Below are 21,960 nucleotides of genomic sequence, written 5' to 3'. Positions count from 1 at the left end.
TGTCTCTGTGGGGTCCAGGAGGGAAATTAGGTCCCAAAGCAAAGCGGAAAGCATGTCGTCTTCTGAATTGACTTCCCACGCAATTTTTTTTACACTTGTCACAGCATAATTATGTCGTCGTGTGACACTTGGCATATTTTTTTTCCACTGGAGCAAACGTTAAAGTGACTTCAGTGAGTCAACAGGCTACGGTCCTACCGGTAATTCTGTTTACTTGCCAAATAGCAACCTCATGACACACTGATGTAGGGAAAATGCGGAAAAAGGGCAAACTTAGTATCAGTATCAGTGCAAATATACAATAACATACCTAAAGTTTGACTGCTATTGCATTTCACCGCGGATATGTGGGCTTCAGTGAAGAATATATATATGTATATACACATAGGTAAAAATATAATAAATAAGACCAGCACTTACAAATGGGTTACATCAACAACAATGAAATATTTAGGCAAAAGCTTCATGAAAACTACAGATAATTACGAACATTAATTTTTAACTCATTTTTTTTCTATAGCCTAATGTTTATGAATCAGTATGGTGAGGCTCTTCCTCCAAAAGGTCATGATGTTTTAAAAGCTAAAATAAAAATTTTATTATCTATAATTGAGGCGGCCCGGTAGTCCAGTGGTTAGCACGTCGGCTTCACAGTGCAGAGGTACCAGGTTCGATTCCAGCTCCGGCCTCCCTGTGTGGAGTTTGCATGTTCTCCCCGGGCCTGCGTGGGTTTTCTCCGGGTGCTCCGGTTTCCTTCCACATTCCAAAAACATGCGTGGCAGACTGATTGGACACTCTAAATTGTCCCTAGGTGTGAGTGTGAGTGCGAATGGTTGTTCGTTTCTGTGTGCCCTGCGATTGGCTGGCGACCGATTCAGGGTGTCCCCCGCCTACTGCCCAAAGACAGCTGGGATAGGGTGAGGATCAAGCGGCTCGGAAGATGAATTATCTATAATTGTTCACATGTAATTTTATAATAAAGCTGGAACAAAATGTTTTTTTCCTCAAGACGCCACACTAGTTTATTTGCATCCGTGAACAGGAAAAACATTTTTTAGGAGTTCCGTATTATTCTTGATTACTTTGTGACTTCTCAAAGTACCCCATTCAAATATGGTTAAAAATAGATGAGGTCAGTTTGAAATTCCTACTTCCTCTTCAAGATGGTCAAACTACAAAAGCTCACCGACATTGAAACAATCTGCATTGAAGCACTTCATGATACTGGATGGCCTCCACTCCTGCCGTATGATGAATGGTGCCTATTAAGCCATCATAAATAGCTATTACTGCCCAAATTAGAATCTAAAAATACCGTACACTTAATTTTGGGTCATATTAGGGGAAGAAATGAATAAATAGCCTTCATTTTAAAATGGGTCAAATGGTTCACACAGTTTTCTCCAGATACTTTGGCTTACGCCAACTTTACAAAACTATGCTTGTTACACTTATTGGCCCGTCGGCGTGTGAATGTGACTGTGAATAAGTACATTTGTCCAGTCAAAATGAAAGTATCGTGACTGAAGGTGTCAAAAACAACTTGGTTTAGGTTACATCTCCATTGCTATGCTGTGGCATACATAGTGAACCGTTGGACAAAAAGGGGACAATTTCCACTGGGAACCTGGTGAGCATGAAAAGTTCTTGCTACCAACCCCACAAACGCAGCGACCTATATGGAGCTGCAATTTCCTTTTTACACTTTATTTGTCTTTCGTAATGTCGAGCTAAACCAAACATTTCCCTTCTTTTATTTGGACACACGGCAAAGCAATGAAAGAAAATGAAGAGCATAAATATAAGTTGACTATGACTGACATGATGAGGCCTTGTGTGTGTGTGTGTAAAATATCAACCTTTTCCAGATGGCCTCCTTTTTTTTATTTTTTTGGGGGGTTCGATGGAAAAGTAGAGGCTTGCATCTGATGTGAGTTGACACAAGAAGGATGAGGCAGGTTGTTCCAGCTTTTTGCGTTCTGCTCCCACACTTCCCACTGGTCAGGATAATAACAGTGACTGGAAAATCCACTGGCCAAAGCATACAGTGAACTCACCAAAGCTAATACACCATACTACAGAACTAAACTGTATCATGTTTTATTAGAAAAGGTCGCTTGGGTGTTTGACGATGTTAATTTTAGTCATGAAATGGTTTTCCTTGAAAAACATCCTGCTGTCTCTGTGACACTGACGCATTTAAAAACTTTTGAAAGGCCATTCAAATGTGTGTTTTGTATATTACGTCCATATGGTAGGACACTAATTAAATCTTAAAATATTGTTTCCTTTGAGGCGACCCGGCGGTCGACCGGTTCGCATGTCTGGCTCACAGTGCAGAGGCGGAGGGTTCGATTCTGGCTCCGGCTTTACGATGTGGGGTGTGCATGGGTTTTCTCCGGGTACTCCGGTTTCCTCCCACATTTCAAAAACATGTTTGGCAGGGTCATTGAACACTCGCAATTGTGCTGAGTTGTGAGCGCGGATGGTTGTTCGTCTCCGAGTGCCCTGCCATTGGCTGGCAACCGGTTCAGGGTGTCCCCCGCCTAGCGCCCGAAAACCAGAACACATTTTGAATACAAGAACAGAGAAAACCAGGACATATTTTGAATACATTTTCTATTCAAAAACAATATTTTCAACTGGTCTGTTTTGTTAGTTAAATATCACAATAATTAAGTTGATTTTAATTTAAGAATTAAAATCATATTTAGCTAACAAAATAGACTTAAGCAGAACTGGTTGGGCTTTGAAAATAACCCAAATTTTGTGGTTTTGAGGCTCAGTTGCAGAAATTGAAAACCATCGCCACTGGTTTCTTCTTTCACGTCTCTTCTTTCACGTCTCTTCTCGATCTTCGGTTCAGATGACATTTTTTGTCACATCGGAGGAGGTGAAGTGAAATGCCTAAAGATGGTCCATGTTTCACTCACAAGCTCAATTCATGTATTTGTTTTTTTTTCTCATCAGGGAAATGATATTAGCATGTATATTCAATGTCAATTTGTTTTGGAGAAATCCGTAAATAATTAACAACCTTAAAACCGCCCACCTAGAATGAGCAATGTAAACACGCCTCGCCCTCCCCTTCCCTCCATCCATTTCTTGGTGAGACCCACAGAGGTGACCAGAGATTATTTGTACATTGAATAATCATTGTAACGACATTGCTAATAACGTCAAAATAATGTGCAACAAATGGCTCCAAAATGTATGTTAGGCCCACTTCAATCTCTGAAATAAAATCACGATTAACCTTTTCACGGATGACTTGAAATGAGGAAATGAGCACCCTACGTGCAGTTTGTGTCATGTCTTGTCTCTTTTCTTTCATACGTCACCAAGATACGAGAACATAACGCATTCCGAGAGGCATTTCGTGAACTTAATTGTTTGTACGTCGTTATATCTTAAATTTTAATCTGTAAGCGGTGGCAGACGTCAACGTACTCGACGGCGGGTGTATGCGACACTGAGCCCAATATCTAGAAATTAATAAACTGATTTCTTTCTTCTACGCTTGTCTGTTTAGCAGTCAAAAGCTAGTTGCTGCCATGAGCAGTGATATTATTAGCTGCGGAGGTAAACATCCATGGCTGGCTGCCTTCTGAGATTTAACAAAACTTCAGCGCAGCTCAATTCCCTTCCTCCCGCCCCTCTCCAAAAAAATAAATAAATAAATAAATAAAAATAACAACCTTATGACCACGCACCACCAAAATTCATGTGCACATTGCTACTCTCCTCCTGTTAAAAAATAAAAAAATCAACGCAACATTTTTGATTTTATGGAGGTGATAGTGGTTTTTGCTCAAAAGAACTGACGTTTGATATCAATAAAATCCAAAATAAAAGCGATGGTGGAGATTGGTCACCGTTTCAAACACTAAGTGACAACAGAATGTGACAAACCAACTAATAACGCTTTCCTCCCTTCAATGATGTCAACAGGCTGAGAAGAAAAAAAAAAAGCCAAGTTCCAATCTGTGGTAAAAGACATCCCCCAAGCTGAAATCACTCACTGCAGATTGTTTTACGGTGGTTAATTTTAGTTGCTGACATAATTTTTCCACATAAACCTATTATATAAGTATCAATGATCAGCTCATTCAAATGTCCCTTTCTGAAAAACAACACCAACAACAAGATCTGCGACACCACATTACATTCGTGATTCAAGAGAACGGGTTCACGTTCATGCTCTCAGTCAAAACACATTTGTAAAAATAACCAAGACTTCAATAACACGGTTTCAAAGTTTAGACCTTTAACAGAGGAATAGTCCCAGAGCACTTTAGCGAGGGCCGCTTTGATGGTTGACGTTGACGCACGCTGCAGCGGGACGAGGTTTTGGAGCTCAAGTGGCAAAACGAACGACTGATTTATGTGTTTTGATGAGGCCTCATTTTCCATCCAATGGCGGTTCCAAGCTAGGAGAAAGGCACTTTGACAGAGATGTTGGTTTTGAGTGGGAAAGTGCCATGTTTAATAGTTCTCAAATGACCCTGGAGTAGCATGAAGACATGGAGCATTTAATGGTTTCACTCACACTGACTGATATGACCCAAAACTGCTGGTTTGTTATAACCACAGCGAGCTGCTCGCCAATAACCTCGGTTCCTCGCAGCGGGAGGCAACTTGTGGCCAGACTGACGCAGAGGTGAAGAGCAGACGTGGCAAAAAAAAATAAAATAGAGTGGGACTTAGCACGGGCCACCAGAAAACATTCTTTCAGCCAAGACCCGAAGCATGTAGCCAGTCGGAGAACTTTCGTCCACCCCCTCTGTTTTCTACAGCGCATGCTCGTCATTCTTTGGGTCACAAACGCCACGCTCTGCTCATGAGCTACAATTTATTTGTCAAACACAAGGCCCGGGGGCCAAACCCGGCCCGCCAGGTCATTTTATGTGGCCCGCAAAAGCAAATGATGTGTGTCAACTTGTAAAAATCTGTACCAAAATGTCAAATTGTCATGTGTAATAACATTTGCAATAATTTTGTTACCCAGTTTACACTCACTTGAACAATAATTGAACAAACTATTATAATTAACCTGGCTGATTTCAAAACTAGTAATCTACTAATTTGTTGTGTACAAGTAATAATTTTGTGGTTTCACCGTCATAACGGCCCTCTAAGGGAAGACGTAACTCCAAATTGGCCCCTGACTAAAATGAGTTTGACACACCTGCGCTACAACACTGACTTTTGAACAACTCACGTATTTTTTTCAATTCTGTATTTCTAAGTTTATCCCAAAGCAAGTGTGAATTCAAAAATAAATGCGACACCTCCCCAAAAAAAGTTAGATGCAGCTTACTGGTAAGTGCTACTTGTTTAAGAATTGCAATTAGGGTTGAAATATTTTTCAATTTCATTACCGTACCTATTTTTTGTTTCATTTTGACTTTTTTTTTAGTTCAGTGAGTTTTAATGACTTTTTGGAGCAATTTTGTTAGTTTTTATTATTCATATTTATTTTATTAGTTTATATTTTTCGAAAATGCTTGGTTTCAGTCTTGCCCTTGTTTTTTTAGCATTGTTTTAGTTTTTTTAATAAATTCAGTATTTGTCAAGTGCACATTTAAAAAGAAAAAACTATTCACGTTGTGCGATTTAAAAAAATGACTCTTTGCCTTTATGTACGGCCAAGCATGATTACTAAAATGAATACATTTGAGGCGGGAACCTAAAAGCCTGATGGATGAAATTAATAGACAAAGAAAACATAACAACTTTATGTAAAATGTAGTTTCAGTTCATTTTCACACAGACAAACATTTTTTAAATTTTGATCATGAAAATGTTTTTTCAATTTTAGTTTGCTAAAACACACACACTAGTAACTGTGGCCTACATCATGCGGACGGGGAAGGATGCACCTGGAGCGCAAATAAGGGATGATGAAACAGGAGCAAATTAAATTTATTTGCACCAGCCTGAGAATAAGATCGACCAATCTTCTCTCCAAATGACTCTTCCTGGTTCCTGAAGTGCGGTAATGCAAAATTGGTGCAAGAGGCCTTGACGAGAGTCCCCACATTGTGTCTAAGAGGATCTGGAGGATCCGTTTCTGGAGACCATCATATTTTGGATTTTTGTAGATTGGATGGATAGATAATGTGTTGAAGTGGAGCCTGTTGACTGTGCTGTGTACTGTACATACTACGCAGCAGGAGGACAAAATGTCACTCGAGCTCCTGCCTGCTTACACAACAACACTCAGCATTTTTCTGGAGAAAACGTGCACCCACAAACCCCCGGAAAATGAGCACTTGCGAAATTGCAAAAACAAACCTTCGTGATTTCAGTCTTGGTTCTCACCAAAGTGGTTAAGAAGACCAAAGGTCCTCGGGTTTGACCCCCACTTGGCGTGATGGAGGGTGAGTCATACTGCAAGTGAAGTCTTTGAAATGCATCGACTTTTATTCCGTTTTAATTATAGTGCGCCAAATGACAATTGAAGTGATGTAAAGGGTACTTTTCATAAGGAGCAGGTTTAGTACCAGCCCTGCGCATTGCCCAAAGGCGACGTCTGCAAGAAATCAATGTGCATAGCGATAGCTCGACCAGTTAAAGTTATACCAGGTTATGTTGAGGTGCCATAATGGAATTACGAACAAGTCGCCTGCTTGTTGTGAATTAGGATGTTTTTTGGTTTTTTTTACTGCATGATCAAGGTCTTTTGTCGCTTTGCAAAGCGACAGAACGTCTGCAGAAACTTGCAAAACAAATAAGTGCGATTTGTTTAGTCATAAGAAGGCATTCGCTGATGCACGAGACGCAGGTGCGGAGGTGCCACTCCTTTCACGTCGCTCATTAGCAGACAAGTGAAAACCACTTGAGAATGAGAAGGGTGTAGTTCAATGACAACAATGCTTGCACAATAAAAGGGAATTTCTATTCCCCTTTATTGTGTTTTATATCATTTCAAGTGTATTCATCAAGCTTAACTTGGGGAGGTTTAGGTTGTTTTTCTTCTGTATCTGTGCAAATGGCAACGCAATCTTGCGGTCTAAAAAACTTCACAAGCTCCATCACTTCTTTGGAAGAGTATCTCTTTCATTCTCTGCTATGACTGACTTCGATCGGATGCTGTTTTATTGTAAAAGGTGTTTTAAGAACAGTTTATATTGAACGGGGTGGACAGATGTTACTTTGTACTTTCAAATGTTTTTGTTTTTTATTTATTTTTACCCATTTGTGCTAAAAGGAGATCTAAATTACACAGAATCTAAATATAAAAGTCAGTGGCATGTTATACAATAATGACAGGCTAAAGTAGACCGGTACACCTCAGACTTTCTAATATTTGGATGGTGGGATTAATCCCCCCCCCCCCCCAAACTCCCTTCAGTGGCTAAACTGCACACACTGCCGCCATTGAGCGGGCTTGGCACTGTGGATGAAGTTGAGCTTGTTTGTCCGCTGTCTGTAATGCCAGGAATGCTCTATGCTGCTCACTCCTGCATGAGTGAGCATCTTTCACACTGTAGTTTGCATCTTGAACGCGCGCGCCCTCATGCCCCTTGACCTCACTTGTGAAACTGTTTATTTTGGGACCGCTGTGCTACGGATTCACAGCACATGGGTTTAACATGTACAGTGTGTATGTGCTCAGTAAATGTAAATGGTGATATTGGATATGTTTCACTCAAAATGTATGTAGAAATCGACGGTTAAAGTATTGATTGTCGGTCATAAATTGGAATAGCGAGCTTTGACTTTCAGCTTAAATTCAGCCCTTTACCTAGAACTTTCAACCTCCCCAAAGTCAAAGTTTTGGCAGAGACCTCTTATTAAAAGTAATTATATTAATTAATCTCGCAGTCTTTCGCTTTTAATTACAGCCATCATTGATTGCACTCCTGAGGCTTAGTACTTTGTGCGAACCATCTGGGGAAACCTGGAGCCCTTTTCTGTTACTTTAACAATGCCAAAAAAGCTTAAAGTCATAAATATAAATGCGACACTTTTATGTTTATTGGAGAAATGCTGAGGTTGCCATCATATAAATCAATGTGGGGAACATAAGGCCAGACGGTAGCATTAAATATATGTATTATTTCATTTATTTATTTAACTTTCTCAACCGGTCCATGATGTAGTCAGCTGAGATAGGCAGCTCGCCGCAACGCGGAACACAAGAAGCAGTATAGAAAAAGGATACATAGACGGTTGCTTACATCCTTGCTATCTTATTGTTGACAATTTTCTTGTTGTTGTTAATATGCTGCTTGGGCATCAAGCGGGTTTTGTGCTCAGTAAATATAAACAGTGATATTGGATATGTTTCACTCAAGATGTATGCACAAGTCAACGTTCAAAATATTGATAGTATGTCATACAGTACATTGGAAAAGCGAACTGATACCTTCAATTTAAATTCAGCCCTTAACCATGACTTTCAACCTCCCCGGTCATGAATGAAAGTTTTGGCAGAGACTTCATATTAAAAGTAATTATATCAATTAATCGCGCAGTGTTTCGCCTTGAAATACAGCCATTGTTAATTGTAATTTCTATGCTTTGTACTTTGTGCAAACAGTTTGGGGATACCTAAGGCCCTTTTCTTTCACTTGAACGATGCCAAAAAAGGGTGCAAGCTTATAGTCATGCATGCGCTGAGCATAAATACAAATGTTACACTTTTGTATCAGCAATGTACCCATCACACGCTCAAAAATGTCAATTAGCAAATATGCAATGAGCACTTCTACATTACTGTGGATAATGCATCCGCCTCACAGGTGTGGCGTCTCAAAATGCGGAGGCAGGATGATTACAGCACAGGTGTGCCATAGGTTGCCCACAATTAAAGGCCACTCTAAATGTTCAGTTTCATTGCATAACACAGCCACAGCTTTTCCATATTTTGAGGGAGTGTGCCTTTGGCATGCTGTCTACAGGACACCAGCGCGTTTGCCATGGAACTGAATGTTCCTCCTGCCTACCATGAAACATATCCAAAGGTATTTGAAAGAATTTGGAAGTACATCCAACTGGCATTACAACCACAGAGAATATGTAACAACACATGCCCGGGACCATCCTGATACATCGAACATTTTTACCTCCAAGACCTAACAAAATAATATAACACAACACATAATATAAACCACGGACAGTTATGCAATATTAACCATTTTTCCTGCATACTCTTTATTGTTTGAACAAGTCCTAAATGAAAGAGGGGAGACTCAAAGTGTCCTTTCACCAGTGGATCAGACGTCATGCTCAGAATGTGCACATATCTGCTCCAAGCAAAGTTTGAAAGCTAACAAGAAGCGGTAGCATCCATTGTCGAAAACAACTTCTCTTGTCCCATGTAAATCCGTTTCAATTCAAAGCGGCGACTTTCAGTTCAGACGCTACTCTCTCCTCATCCTCGGCTCCACAAGCCATCAATCCAACCACACCAGCTCAGACATTTCCAACAGCGCCGGCATCTCCGCTAAACAAAACGGGGCTGTGAAAAACACAGGCGCAAAAAAGCGTGCCCCATGGGCTGTCCAGCAGTGACAGTCAAATAAGTGCCGATATTCCTCCCAATCAAAATCAGCGCCGGTAAACCCGTGCTGCCGAGAAGGCGTAACCACCAAACACAGATTCTTCTCCTTTGACGAACGCTGTGGCCAAAAACTGTCCACATCAGGTTCACAGAAAGTAACAACAAACACCATGCGACAAAACTAAAGACAAAAACGCAGTCTTGGATCTTACTTCAAACAATAAACCCAGTTGCAGAGATACCATGACAAGACCCTGAGGCGCCATTGTTGTACCAGTCTTCTACAGCCATCAGCTCATTTTGCAACATGACAAAGCATGGCCCCAAGCTGCAAAGGTCTGCACACAATTCCTGGAAGCTGAAAACCCAGTTTTTGCATAGCCAGCATACTCGCCGGAAATGTGACTCTTAGAAATGTTTTGGATGCTCTGCTTATTTGCCTTCTAAGACAGTGTTCCAGTTCTTGCCACTATCAAAGAAGCACAGGTATTGAAGAGGAGATGAGCAACACTCCACAGACCGCAGTTGAAAACCTGATCACATTTATGCAAAGGAAATAAGTTGTACTGCTTGAGGGAAATGTGGGTCACACCAGATACTGACTGGAAGAGTACATTGACACCAGGCGTGCCAAACTTATTTTTGTTGTGCGCCACATTATAATTACCGGTTCCCTTGGATGGCCGTTGTGACGGTAAAACCATGTAGGGAAGTCAAGAATAATGGTTTATTCAAGTATTTAGTTGAATGTCCTTAAGTATTTAAATTACTGTAATGAGGGTTTTGGTAACAAAAAAAACTTAAAATAACTCATATATTGCATGCGAGAATTTGAAATTTTGGTACAAATTTTTTTAAGCATTATAGAAGTCAACATGTTTGATTTGCTTGTGCGGGCCACATCAAATACAGTATGTGGCGGGCCAGATCTGGCCCCCGGGACTTGAGTTTGACATCTTAATTTACACAGATTTACGACTGCTTTAAATTGTAACAAATTGTCATTTACTATTTACTTATCCCAGGTAGAGTCACGGGGGTCGTAGCTATAATAGGGAAGCTCTGACTTCCCTCTCCCCAACCACTTTATGCAGCCCAGGATCCGAAGGCAATCTAAGGTGTTCCCAGGGCAGTCGGGAATACGTGTCTCTCCAGTGCATCCTTAATCATTAATTTGGCCCCCTCCCAGTGTGATGTGCGCGCAGCATCTCACCAGTGAGGAGCCCAGGAGTCAAGTCAAACGTTATTGTCAAATGTGCAGTATGTGCAACATACAGCACAGACGAAATGTCATCCCTCTCAAATAGACAATAAGAAAACAAGAGACATCCTGATCGGATGCCCGAGGCCCCTCATATGTCTCCTCTCAAAATGGTGGAGCAGCGGCTCTACCCTGAGCTCCTACGGGATGACCGAGCTTCTCGGCCTATCTGGAAGAGACATCCTGCGGAGGAAAACTCATATCAGCCGCTTCTACCCGGGATCTTGTTCTTTTGGTCATGACCTATAGCTTGCGACCATTGATAAGATAAGATATCCTTTATTTGTCCCACACTGGGGAAATTTACAGCCTCCAGCAGCAAGAATGTGGGTAGAAAGAAGAAAGAAGAAAAAACACTGTTCAATTAAGTGCAATATAAATACAAAATGGATAAATCGCAGTGCTATTTACAATTGTTTTTCACATTACACACATCACATCATTTAATTATTATTATTGTTGTTGTTATTTTAATTTTTATTCAGGAAATGATATATATATATATATATTATAATAATGATAAGAAAGGATGAAGGTAGCAATGGAGATTCTTCACCACAACAGATCAATACAAAGCCATCATCACTGCAGATGCTACACCGATCTGCCTCGTGACCAAGACCCCAAGATACTTGACCCCCTTTCTCCCATGGCTGCTCCTAGAAATTCTTTTCATAAATGTGATGAACAGAATGGGTGACAACGAGCAGCCTCAGCGGATTCCAACTCTTACAGGAAAAGAATCTGACTTACTGCCAGCAATATGGACCAAACTCTGACACTAGACGTACAGGGACTGAACAGGCCATATCAGGTCGTTTGGGCAGAATTCAATAATTTGGTATATGCACCTGAGTCTAGAAGAGAAGAGGAGAGAAGAGTTGTGATTGTTTTTTTTTTACTTCTTGTTTTGTTTGTTTTGCTCAGTCACAGCAATTGTCTTGTCCTCATCATTTTTAATGATAGGTTATGGGGCTGGATTTAGAAAAAAAAATCCCACTTGTTAATACATGCTAACAATGTACTAAGCAGCCAATTAGCTTAGACCCAATCACCTGTGGAAGGTGGAAGAAGTGACAGTGCCTATTGTGTTTTCTCTTTGTTGTTGCACATGTACGTAATGCTTCGTAAACAGGTTGAGTGACAACCTTATTGAGTAGTCACTGAACGTTGGATTTTAGTCTCCTTGTTCAAAGTGTAATTCAATGTCACGGTTAAACAAAATACAAACATAAAAGGTCATTTATACTGTATTTTGACATTTTTAACAATACCTCTTCGTAATATGCTCTGCTGGGAAGCAAGTAAGGTACAGAAGTCTACCTAATATGAATACAGAGTACTCCTGTACCACTCGGTTTGATGTGTTACTGTCAAACTAAAATAAAAGGCGTAGACCAACTGTACGTTAAATATTTTATTGGTGGGTTTGGTGGGGGTCCTCTTTTATATGACAGAGTTACTCTCCTATGGCATAGTTGTTTTTTGGGGGCACTCTCTAATGTCTATAGGCGTGAATCTGAGTGTGAATGGTTGATCTTCAGCTGCTGTGCCTATCAAAGTATTTAGGGTCGAATGTAATTATTATTGTTTAATCATTCCATGTAAATGGATGATTTGAGAAATTGAAGAAAAGCAGCGCAATTCTTAATGACTGAAAAAAACGGCATTAACAATAGAATACAATACATCCTGATTTATATAGCGCTTTCACAACAGCTGCAACAAAGCACTTAACAAAACAGTTAACATATAGGCTTATTATTTCCCCTCCCATAGGCTCCAACTCCCTCTGACTCTGAACAGGATGAACAATACTGTCTCGAAAACACATCCACCACAGCGACACTGTTTTGAATTGATGATTTTTACACTTCAAACACTTTTTAAGATGTTTTGATGTAATGTAAACTCAGACACACTCACACACACTTATGCACACGCACGCACACACTCACAGCAGCCTCCTGCAGCTGAAACTGCATGGTCAGCTTGGTCCAATCATGAAACATGTGTTTCCCCTTTGCACCCACAAGATGATGTCACGCTCATGTGCTCCCCAAGTATAGCTACACTTCCAAACATGCTCACATCCTGACTCAGGTCTGTGTGATCTGAACGGAGTCGTCATTATTCAGCTTGCATTAGAAGAGACTACACAAGTGTAGATGGGACCCATATGTCCACAGCAACACGCCTGTAATGTATAAATGATGATGATGATGTTTTATGTCATTATTATTATTATTATTAAACGTGTGGCTTTTCACCATTTGCCTTATAGGGGAAAATGAATTCAATTCAATTCAATTGAATGACATGACAGGTTAAAATGTTATATTTAAAAAAATATATACAAAAAATATACATGTACAAGGCTTGTACAACCACTTTTATATATCCGATACTGAATCCAATACTGCAGCCTTGAGGATGCTGGTCATTAACCTATGTGAAAAAGAGTTGTGTGAGCCTATGAAGGACCCCTGCAACACATACAAACCGCCATGTTGACAGGAGTTTGAAAAGCCAACCTTTGTATTTACGTGTGAGAGTGTCAGCTTATCTTGCACAGGTGAATAGGCGCTAGTGATATAATGTGGCTAATGCTAAATGTTGGTTGACATTTCAAAAGCTGTAAACAAGTCAATGCACTCACCGGTATCCAAACTTTTTTGGTTGCTCACGGCAGCTACCGGAAGCTGGCTGTGTCGGTCACCTCGTGCCAATCCCGCATTGTAACGTCGCAAACTCACGTGCTGTTCTGCCCACAGCAGGCTAATACGACCCATGAGTCGTCCTTCTTCTGGTATAAAAGTTTTGTATGAAAATGTAGATGTCCTTTACCCTGCGTCTTAGCATGTCGCACAAAAGTGAAGTTGAAAATAAATTATGTCGTTTAGGTTTATGTATGAGATCAGACTGGTTCTAATAAAAACAATCCGATACCGATCCAGTCTTATGGTCTTTCTGCATAGGACTCGATACCGAGGATCAAATCGGACCATCCCTAATAAATAAACGTTACGCGTGTATGTATTAATATTTCATTTACTTTCAATGGTCTGATTATTTGCTTATTGTGCAAGTTGTGAAAATAGACTAGGATGTTTTTTATTCACAAAGATGATGAATGATTGGATGATGAATGATGGACTGAAATTCAATTGTACACACCTCCAACCATTGGTTTGGTGTGGGTACAGTAATCCCTCGTTTATCGCGGTTAGTGGGGGACCAAAACCACCCGCGATAAACAAAAATCCGTGAAGTGGCGTCAAATTAACATAAACAGGTTTTAAAAAATTTAAGTCCGCAAACGGTCCGCGAGTAGATGCAAAACAACAGTGTGTCACATACGAGTACAGTACTGTACTCCATGTATGTGTTAAAAAATTAAACTTTTTTTTAAATATGTTTGAAAAAATCTGCGATGCTCTGCACCCGCGATAAACGAATCGCGAAGTTGCGAAGGATCACTGTACTTCCTTCTCAAAACACATACACGAACATGTACGCACACAAAGGGAAGATCATCAAAGCGTCAACACTCTTGCACACTGGGCCAGAATAACTGGAAGCAAAGATGAACAACACCATAATTGAGAATAATGACTGCTTGGGTTTTTTCTGACTATTTGTTGTTGATGAAAAGATAAAAGTCCAACATGACTTAATTGAACCGCATATTTTTGCACTGTCCTTAAACTGTGCTGAGTCAAAGATTGTGTAAGAACCCGTGTGTTTCCAAGCAAGTTACTGAGTAACAATGCATCAATATTTCATACTATTCTTCTTAAATGATGTTTGAACACATTAGTTGTCAAGTTATGAGTTGTTGAATGATTATAATTATTTGGTTATTATTTTTATTATATTATGATTAATATTATTATTTCAGTTTTTTTAGTACAATAGAAAATGAATAGATCATGATTATCTTTAGTATGGCATTAGCTTTATAATATTGTTCGTGTTTGTGTCTTTTAGCCTGAAATAACACATTGGCAGTTTTCATTGCTGTTTATTTATGTATGAATGGCATACAGCTTACATTGGGTGGTGGTTTTGAGGGGGTGAAGCTTGGGGTTCAAAAGTAAAGAAAAAAATGCTCTCCTCTGCAACGTGGGTGGCAAAACTGCCGTCCCAAGGGAAGAATGATGAAATGAGAGCCCCCAAGCCAATCCCATTTTGCTTTTTACCACAAATCAAAAGGCAGCAAAGAACACATTAAAAAATTTAACAGCGCAGTTCAACTGCTTGATTCTTTTTAACTGTACTTAAATGCAATAAGAGAAATGTCCAAGGACAGTCCGCAGTGAATCATCATCACATGCCGATCGGTGTTTGTAAAAAAAGAAGAAAAAAAATGAGAAGGCTACTTCCACAATGGGCCTCTGTGCAACCTTAGACGGGTCATCAACCAGGCCAAGCAGTTTGGGGCTCCAAAAGCACCTTACGAAGTAAATCTAAACTTCTTCTGTAAATGTTATTGTATGAAATTGGAGTTTATCAGGTGTGAGCATTCCGAGGCAATTAACCGAATTAGTCAACAAAGTAGCACAAAGCCATTTCCGCAGTACGGAAGCGCATGTTGTGCAGACTTGAAAGGAATGTAGAGGTGAAATGGTTGATACTTGCTCCACAGAAAGCGAACAAGTGGGCGGGGGGGAAGCGGGGGGGGGGGGGGGGGGGTGTAGACTTTTTGCACATGCAAGGGCCTCTTGGATGGTAGATCCCAGCATGTATGGAAGTAAATATAAATATAAATTCACATTGGAAAAATTAAGTCATACTGGCCCAAGAGCGGGATGTGAAATAAGATTCAAGAGCTCATTTCCGAGATAAGAGTATTTTCCTTTATGTTATGGCGCCTCAGCTTCATATCACCGATTTGAAAACGCAAACCAAACATCCAGTGCGTCATTTCCTTGAATAGATGTCATATCTCTTTAAAATAACATCTCATCATGAATATTTATTTTCCCCTTGAGAAAGTTTGGACCTTTAATTCGTAGGCTATCATGACCAATGAAGAGTTCACAGCTGAGCTCTGTTGCTAACTACATCTGCCACAATTCTGAGGTTTGAATCCTCCTGCCTTCCTGTGAGGAATTGACATTTTCTTCTTGAGAGAGCAGGATCTTTCTCTGGATATTCCATCTTCCTTCCTATTGTTTCATGAACCCTTCCAGGGACAGCGTCTAAGCATCTAAGCATCTACAATGGGCATCTTATCATGTCATCAGGTTACAGATTATCATTATTGGTGCATGAAAGGGTTAACATCTTGAAGACAACATCTTGTGGGTTTTTGCAACTTTCGTGTCTCAATGCCATTTTCAAGGTGTCGATTCGGCATTCAACAAACATCACAAAATCAGGCATGCAAAGAAAGTCAAGATCATTTCTCCATCGCGTTTAATCCGGCATCTACACATGGGCTCGCTGAGCAAATGACTAAAACTAAACATCACCCATATGTTCAGTTTAACCTTTTGTTTTCAAATCACCTTCCGGCATCGCAAAAGGCAGGCAGTCCCGAGATACTAATCTTAAAATAAAGACTGCAAAGGAGACGAGCAATAAAAAGAGAAGAAATAACACAGCAGTAAAGCCAGCCGGCCAGTTGCTATATAATGTGATACGTTTCTCCACAGTACACAAGTGTAAGGCTCCCTCATGTTCAATGGCTTACCAGAATAGATGCTTAGTCCTTTTTTACAGTCGAATAATGACGACTCTATTTGGAAATAAAGGAAAACAAAGTCAAATAGCGAATTCCCTTTGGCATTAGGAGACTTTCTGAAAATGTTTCCAGCTGCCAGTCACATGTTCAAATCAAGAATATGTCCCCTTACAAAGTGAAGATTAAAAGTGGGGTCACAACCAGTCGGGTTGCAGCTTTTCCATCTCTTCTTGCCGTCATCGTATCACAGTCAAGATTTTAGACCACGACTCAGATATGGTGTCAGTCAAGCAAACAGGGTTAGCTTTCAATCAGTGTCATGGTTGGTAGAACAGGCCGGCCTTTGTTAAAAAAAAAAGCTTTAGTATCAGAGTAGAGAGAAGCCATTGTGCTTGAGAAACGCCTCCTTATGGTTCATGTCCTCAGATCGTAACGGATCCTCAGCCCCGGTTGAACAAATGCAGCCACAACTATACATGCCTTGCACTGGAGCCGCTAACTGGAAAGTCTACTTGATGAGATCAAGTCGACGGGAAAACAAGCATTCACGATATGCTTCCATTTTAAAGAGCAGCTGTTGCTTAAAATCCGACAGTAGACCACGTGATACCATCCACTGTGACTCATGAAGGATTTTGAAATAACGCTCATTTTCTCTCATTGCATCCTGCGAAACTCATGCTTTGACCATCACAGTCTACTACAGGGGCCAGATGAAAACCAAAATAACCACAGCACCAAAAATGACTTTTCCTTTTTTTTTTTAATCTCGCAAAAATGAATGCTTCTGCTCCCTTGAAGATGGACAGAATATTCTAGAGGGGGGAAAAAAATAAACCCTGAATGCACAGTTCTCACGTTACAGACATCTCGAGAATATTTCACAGGTCATTTTAGGCACTTGGAATCATAAACCAAAGACAAAAAAAAAGAAAATTCCCTCTCTGAGCAAAAATACATCTTTGGTCCAGTATTTTACAAAAATTAAAAGCCAGAGTATGAAATAACATCAGCTTTAACGTTTGTCTCCGAAAGACTGTATTTCTATAAAAAGCTTCACAAAGACATCTCTTTTTTTCTTTTTTAAAATTTTAAATAAAACATTATCACTACATCTTTTTTTTTTTAATGACCAGCAATCTCACGGACGTTGCGTGTTGGCTCAATCGTATTTACTGCAAAGCAGGATTGTTTTGTGTGTTGGTTTCAATCGAGTCGCATTTGGCAAACTTGTTTGTTTTTCTCTGCGTGTTCAGTCCTCTTTGGGTACGTGAGCCTCAGCTACAGGGCAACCATTTCTGATAGGATGTGGCGCACGGCGACGCGAGCGGCGCCTGCACGTGTGCGATGTAGTAATTGCTGAAGTTAATGTCCTGCACGTAGGGCGCCGGCTGGTAGTAACACGTGACGTTGGTCACCGTGGGGATGGCATTCTGCTCGGCCAGCGCCTTCAGCGCCAACATGGAGATGAGGCTGAGCGTCTGACGCCGCTCGTGACCCATCAGACACACGGTGCTCTCGTTCACCACCTGGTAGAGCGTCATCAGGCACTCGTAGCGTTTGTGCTCCATGCCGGCAAAGTGGTTTTGGAGGTAAGCCTCCAGTTTCCTCTGCTGCTCGCCAATGTCGGAGAAGTCAATGAAGAAGCGCGAGCACATGTAGCGCTGCATCTGCTTCATGTCCGACTCGGAGGCCGCTCGGAAGCCCCGTACGAGCAGGTGGCAGTACTTCAATAAGCCGCCCCCTCGGATCTCTTCGGGGCTTCTCGTGGCTATGGTCCTCTGACACAAATGATCCATGGCCTCCTGGAAGTTGCCGTACACGCTCTCGCCGACCACCGTGGGGTGAAAGCTTTCTGACATCGGCGTCTCCGAGCAGCGGTCAAACAAGAGCAGAGAGTCGAGGCAAATCTGGAAGGAGTCCACGCTGAACTCAAACTGCCGCCTTAAAGAGTCCACAAATTTCAGCTCCACGTTCTTGCCCGTGTTGTTGGACAGCGAGATGAGGCTCCAGCGGTCCGCGTCGTTGCAGACTTTCACCAGTTTCTGCACGTAGGCCTCCTTGAGGGTCAGCGCTGTGATTCGCTCCCTGGACACTCCAGGGGGCAGGAAATCAAACAGGCAGTCCAACACCACATCCTTCACCAGTCGGAAGGCCTGGTCGTCCTTCAGCGACACGCCGAAGATCAGGTCCAGGTCCTTGTAGCCCAGCCCGGTGTCCTGGTGGAGCACGTGGCTGGCGGCCGAGCCGTTCAGCCGCACGTCTTTAACGCACACCCCTTGGTCCTCCAGCCGCGCCCGCACCACCTAGACGAGACATTAGACGGGGCATTAGATACGTGCATGGAAATACTGTACAATGAAATTGGCAGCCTTGTGAAGGCCAGATCAATACTCTTCTCTCAAAGTCCATTTCATCAGCATCGACGTTCGCCTAAACGAATGCAGAGGAGGCCGAACGCGGCGCAGCGACCTCAAACTGTCATCTTATCACACGCACAGACGGTGACACGTATATGTTTGTGAGCGCCCTCCGCACTGGTGGGTAGTTGATGAGGAAACCTTTGCTTTGTGGCTTGACTTCTCAGCTTGTGGGTCTTTAAGGGTCACGCGCGTTTCCTCTCCTCTCCTAGTGACCTGGTTTACGGTTCAATAAAAGTCTTTTCCACATACGAAGAGGACTTACATCTACTTGTCTATCTATCAAAAAGAGAAGCTTATGATTGATCTACCACATCATGTGGACCTATTTATAAACCGTATACTCAACTATCTATGGCAAGGAGGAGCTCATGATCTAAAAAGCAAACCACTTCATGTGTCATCTCTCTGTGGAAAGGAATGGCTCATGATCCAGTCACGATCCATCCATCTGTAAAACTACACGGGATTCATCACGGGTTTTCATTACAGACAAACACAATCCTAATTCTCCTCCGTGGCACTGACCCAACAGATTAGAGTGTGTCAACTCTCTCATGGTGATCACATTAAGACCTATTGAACTATTCCAGGTCAGCTTCCCGAAAAAAAAAAACAACACGCTTTTTTTCTAAATGCAAGGAAACCCCTCTCTCAGTTCTTCACGGCTCATGATGACTCAGCCCAGGGGGAACGTGAACTCTGCCTGCAGTTGCACCGATGTCACATCCAAGAATGCGGACGCTCAGATTTTATTTAGGCAACGCTTCTGCAGGGGGCTGCATGTGCGGCTCGCAGGCAGGCAGGCGGAGGTGAAACCCTAGCGGGGACGAGACGCATGTCTTTCCTTATATAGTAAAAGACCATTGAAAAAAGTGACGGCCACGACTTGCGTAACAAAAGTTGATTTGCTCTAACCAAACCAAACAAACACGTCTACATTATAAAACAATCTTTCGGGGACAGTAACACCTTGAGACGTTTCTCATCCTCTAACACTGCCTGGGCCATCATTATGGAATTCCCACTCTACCCATTGTTCTAGATAGTCATGACAGGACATTTACTTGGAAATATTCGAGACGTGATTGAAAAAAACGTGAATCATTTCGCCTTGGGGTCCGCACAAAAACATGCGTCTCCACTTCAGGGGGCTTCAACCTGCATTTCAGCTTCCTGTAACACTCAATGGAGCATTCAGCTTTCCATTACCACAAGCATGAGCTCAGGGCTTCATTCACTCACTGAGCTCATCGTCAACATGGGAATGAAGTGCAGCGTGACTATGAGGTTTGAGATGGACCATAAGTGGACTTTTGACTCATGAGAAGACACTTTGCAGATAGCCAACTGTCTGTACGCCCCCCCCCCCCCACAAGGGGAGGGAAAATTGCATAAGTCAGCCACTGGAAATGGGGGGGAGGTGGGGTATTTGAATTGCAGTTAAAGACAATCTCTGTGGTTCGTGCGTAAATGATATATAATCACGAAGACTGACAACTTCCAAGGAAATAAATTACACAATAGAAACAAATGGGAATAAGCCTGTGAGTCGTCATGGAAATGTTATTCAAAAGGAGAAGGACAGAAGTGATTAAAATGTTCTGAGTATAAATGTGTGATTTAATGACACGCAACGTCGAAAACTTTGATACCCAAACGCCACTTCACGGAGAATTTCCATTTCTCTTACCTGAACAATCTGTCGGGGTCTCATGGACAACGTGGGGAAGTTTCCCCGGCCGTGGATAGGTACAGCTTCCCCCAAGATGGAATCCAAACGCTGCACCTGATCCCAGGACAAAACGCAGAAACGCTGGCTCTGCTTCGAGGCATCCCCACACTCCATGCCGATCAACAGCCCCGCGTGACACACACAAAAAAATGAAGCAGAACAAATTCCGGTGGGATATTTCACGAAGTGCGTCCCGTTACTGTCGTATGGAGTTCGGGGGAGGAAGCGTTGGGTCAGCTGGTCGCCGAGAAGTCCGCCCTACGTGCTCAAACGCCGATTCATAAGGAAGGTCCCATGTGTTTCAAAACTCCTCCCTCATTAACATACGGCGCCCTGATTGGTTGCCGTTTTTAGTCATTGCGCACAGCCCTGGTAGAAACACACTGCTGACGTCACTGCTCCGCCTCCCTCCTTCCCCACTTTCTCCAGAAGGCATTGATGACACTTTCGCAACTTTCCTATGCTTAATTAAAAAGAAAAAAAGAAAACCCTGGCTACAAATATAGCTAAATACTTTTATTAAAAACTTGTTTTGGAAACGTCTTAGCAAATCGTAAAACTCATACATTTCCTCTCTCAGTGTCAAAGATTAAGCAATCAGATTTAAAACACACACGCACACACGCGCAGACTGTTCTATATTGTATATTTCATGTCGAAAGGCGATATTCCTGCATTGCCAAAAATGACGTATCAGAAATGACGTATTTTGTCTCGCAAAAGGCGCAGCGCGGCCAATAGTCTCCAGTTGGTAAAAAGCTAACTTCACCATTCTCACTTCACACTGCTATATTACCTTCGCCTGACAAAAGAAGGTAAAAAATCATAGATGTGGTTTCCCTTACCATCGAATCACAAACCTTGAATGTTGAAACCTATGTCGTTTCCCGAGCTCATCGAAATAATAATACCATACTTGAATCCAAATGTATTCATCTCTGACACTCGCTCAACGTGGAAGCTTCAGCCCTCGTCTTACAGCGTAGCTTACTGGTCACAGGGTTCCCAAGTTCACGGCGAACACGACACCAAAAAAAAAAAAACTTTCAAACACAGGCACACTATATTTAAAAATATATATATATTAAATGCGGAATGACCTGTCAAGTCATGGAGTTGAAGTGAAAGTCGTGTCTCATGATTGCCAAGTCTAAGTTACGCCTAGTTTTTCATTATTCCATAAAATAAGCGACTCGAGTCGCGTCAGATGACCCTCGTCCCCCAAGTCCGAAATGAAAGACAACGAGATTAGGCGAGCGTTCATTTTGACGGAACGCTCACTAACACTTTTATCCAGTTTCACGTCTCAGACAAGAACTCATACGCCTCTCATCATGATTTCCT

General features: G+C 41.7%; 2 protein-coding genes across 2 annotated transcripts in view; both read right to left on the bottom strand.

Moving 5' to 3' along the window:
- The window catches only part of tcea3 (transcription elongation factor A (SII), 3), a 36,174-nt gene extending 22,614 nt beyond the window's left edge, over positions 1-13,560 (bottom strand). The window contains exon 1 of the mRNA XM_052064513.1: positions 13,432-13,560. The gene's annotated coding sequence lies outside the window, so the exon portion shown is untranslated. The remainder of the gene's footprint in view (positions 1-13,431) is intronic.
- Positions 13,561-17,205: 3,645 nt separating this feature from the next.
- Positions 17,206-20,910, bottom strand: tent5ba (terminal nucleotidyltransferase 5ba). The gene is made up of 2 exons (XM_052066851.1): positions 20,575-20,910; positions 17,206-18,767 (listed from the first exon to the last, which is right to left on the bottom strand). Exons 1-2 carry the CDS (start codon positions 20,728-20,730, stop codon positions 17,739-17,741), a joined length of 1,185 nt encoding a protein of 394 aa, XP_051922811.1. The 5' UTR covers positions 20,731-20,910; the 3' UTR covers positions 17,206-17,738.
- Between the last annotated feature and the right edge of the window lie 1,050 nt (positions 20,911-21,960).

The sequence above is a fragment of the Hippocampus zosterae genome, chromosome 5 (assembly GCF_025434085.1).
Source record: "Hippocampus zosterae strain Florida chromosome 5, ASM2543408v3, whole genome shotgun sequence".
NCBI lineage: Eukaryota > Metazoa > Chordata > Actinopteri > Syngnathiformes > Syngnathidae > Hippocampus > Hippocampus zosterae.
Note: the sequence above shows the minus strand (reverse complement) of the source record. Positions and strands in the feature narration are given on the sequence as shown.

Coding starts and splice junctions, on each gene's coding strand:
- tent5ba (XM_052066851.1), bottom strand. CDS start 20,730: ATGGAGTGTGGGGATGCCTCGAAGCAGAGCCAGCGTTTCTGCGTTTTG. Junction 18,768..20,574: donor GACCCCGACAGATTGTTCAG/GTAAGAGAAATG, acceptor TGTCTCGTCTAG/GTGGTGCGGGCGCGGCTGGA.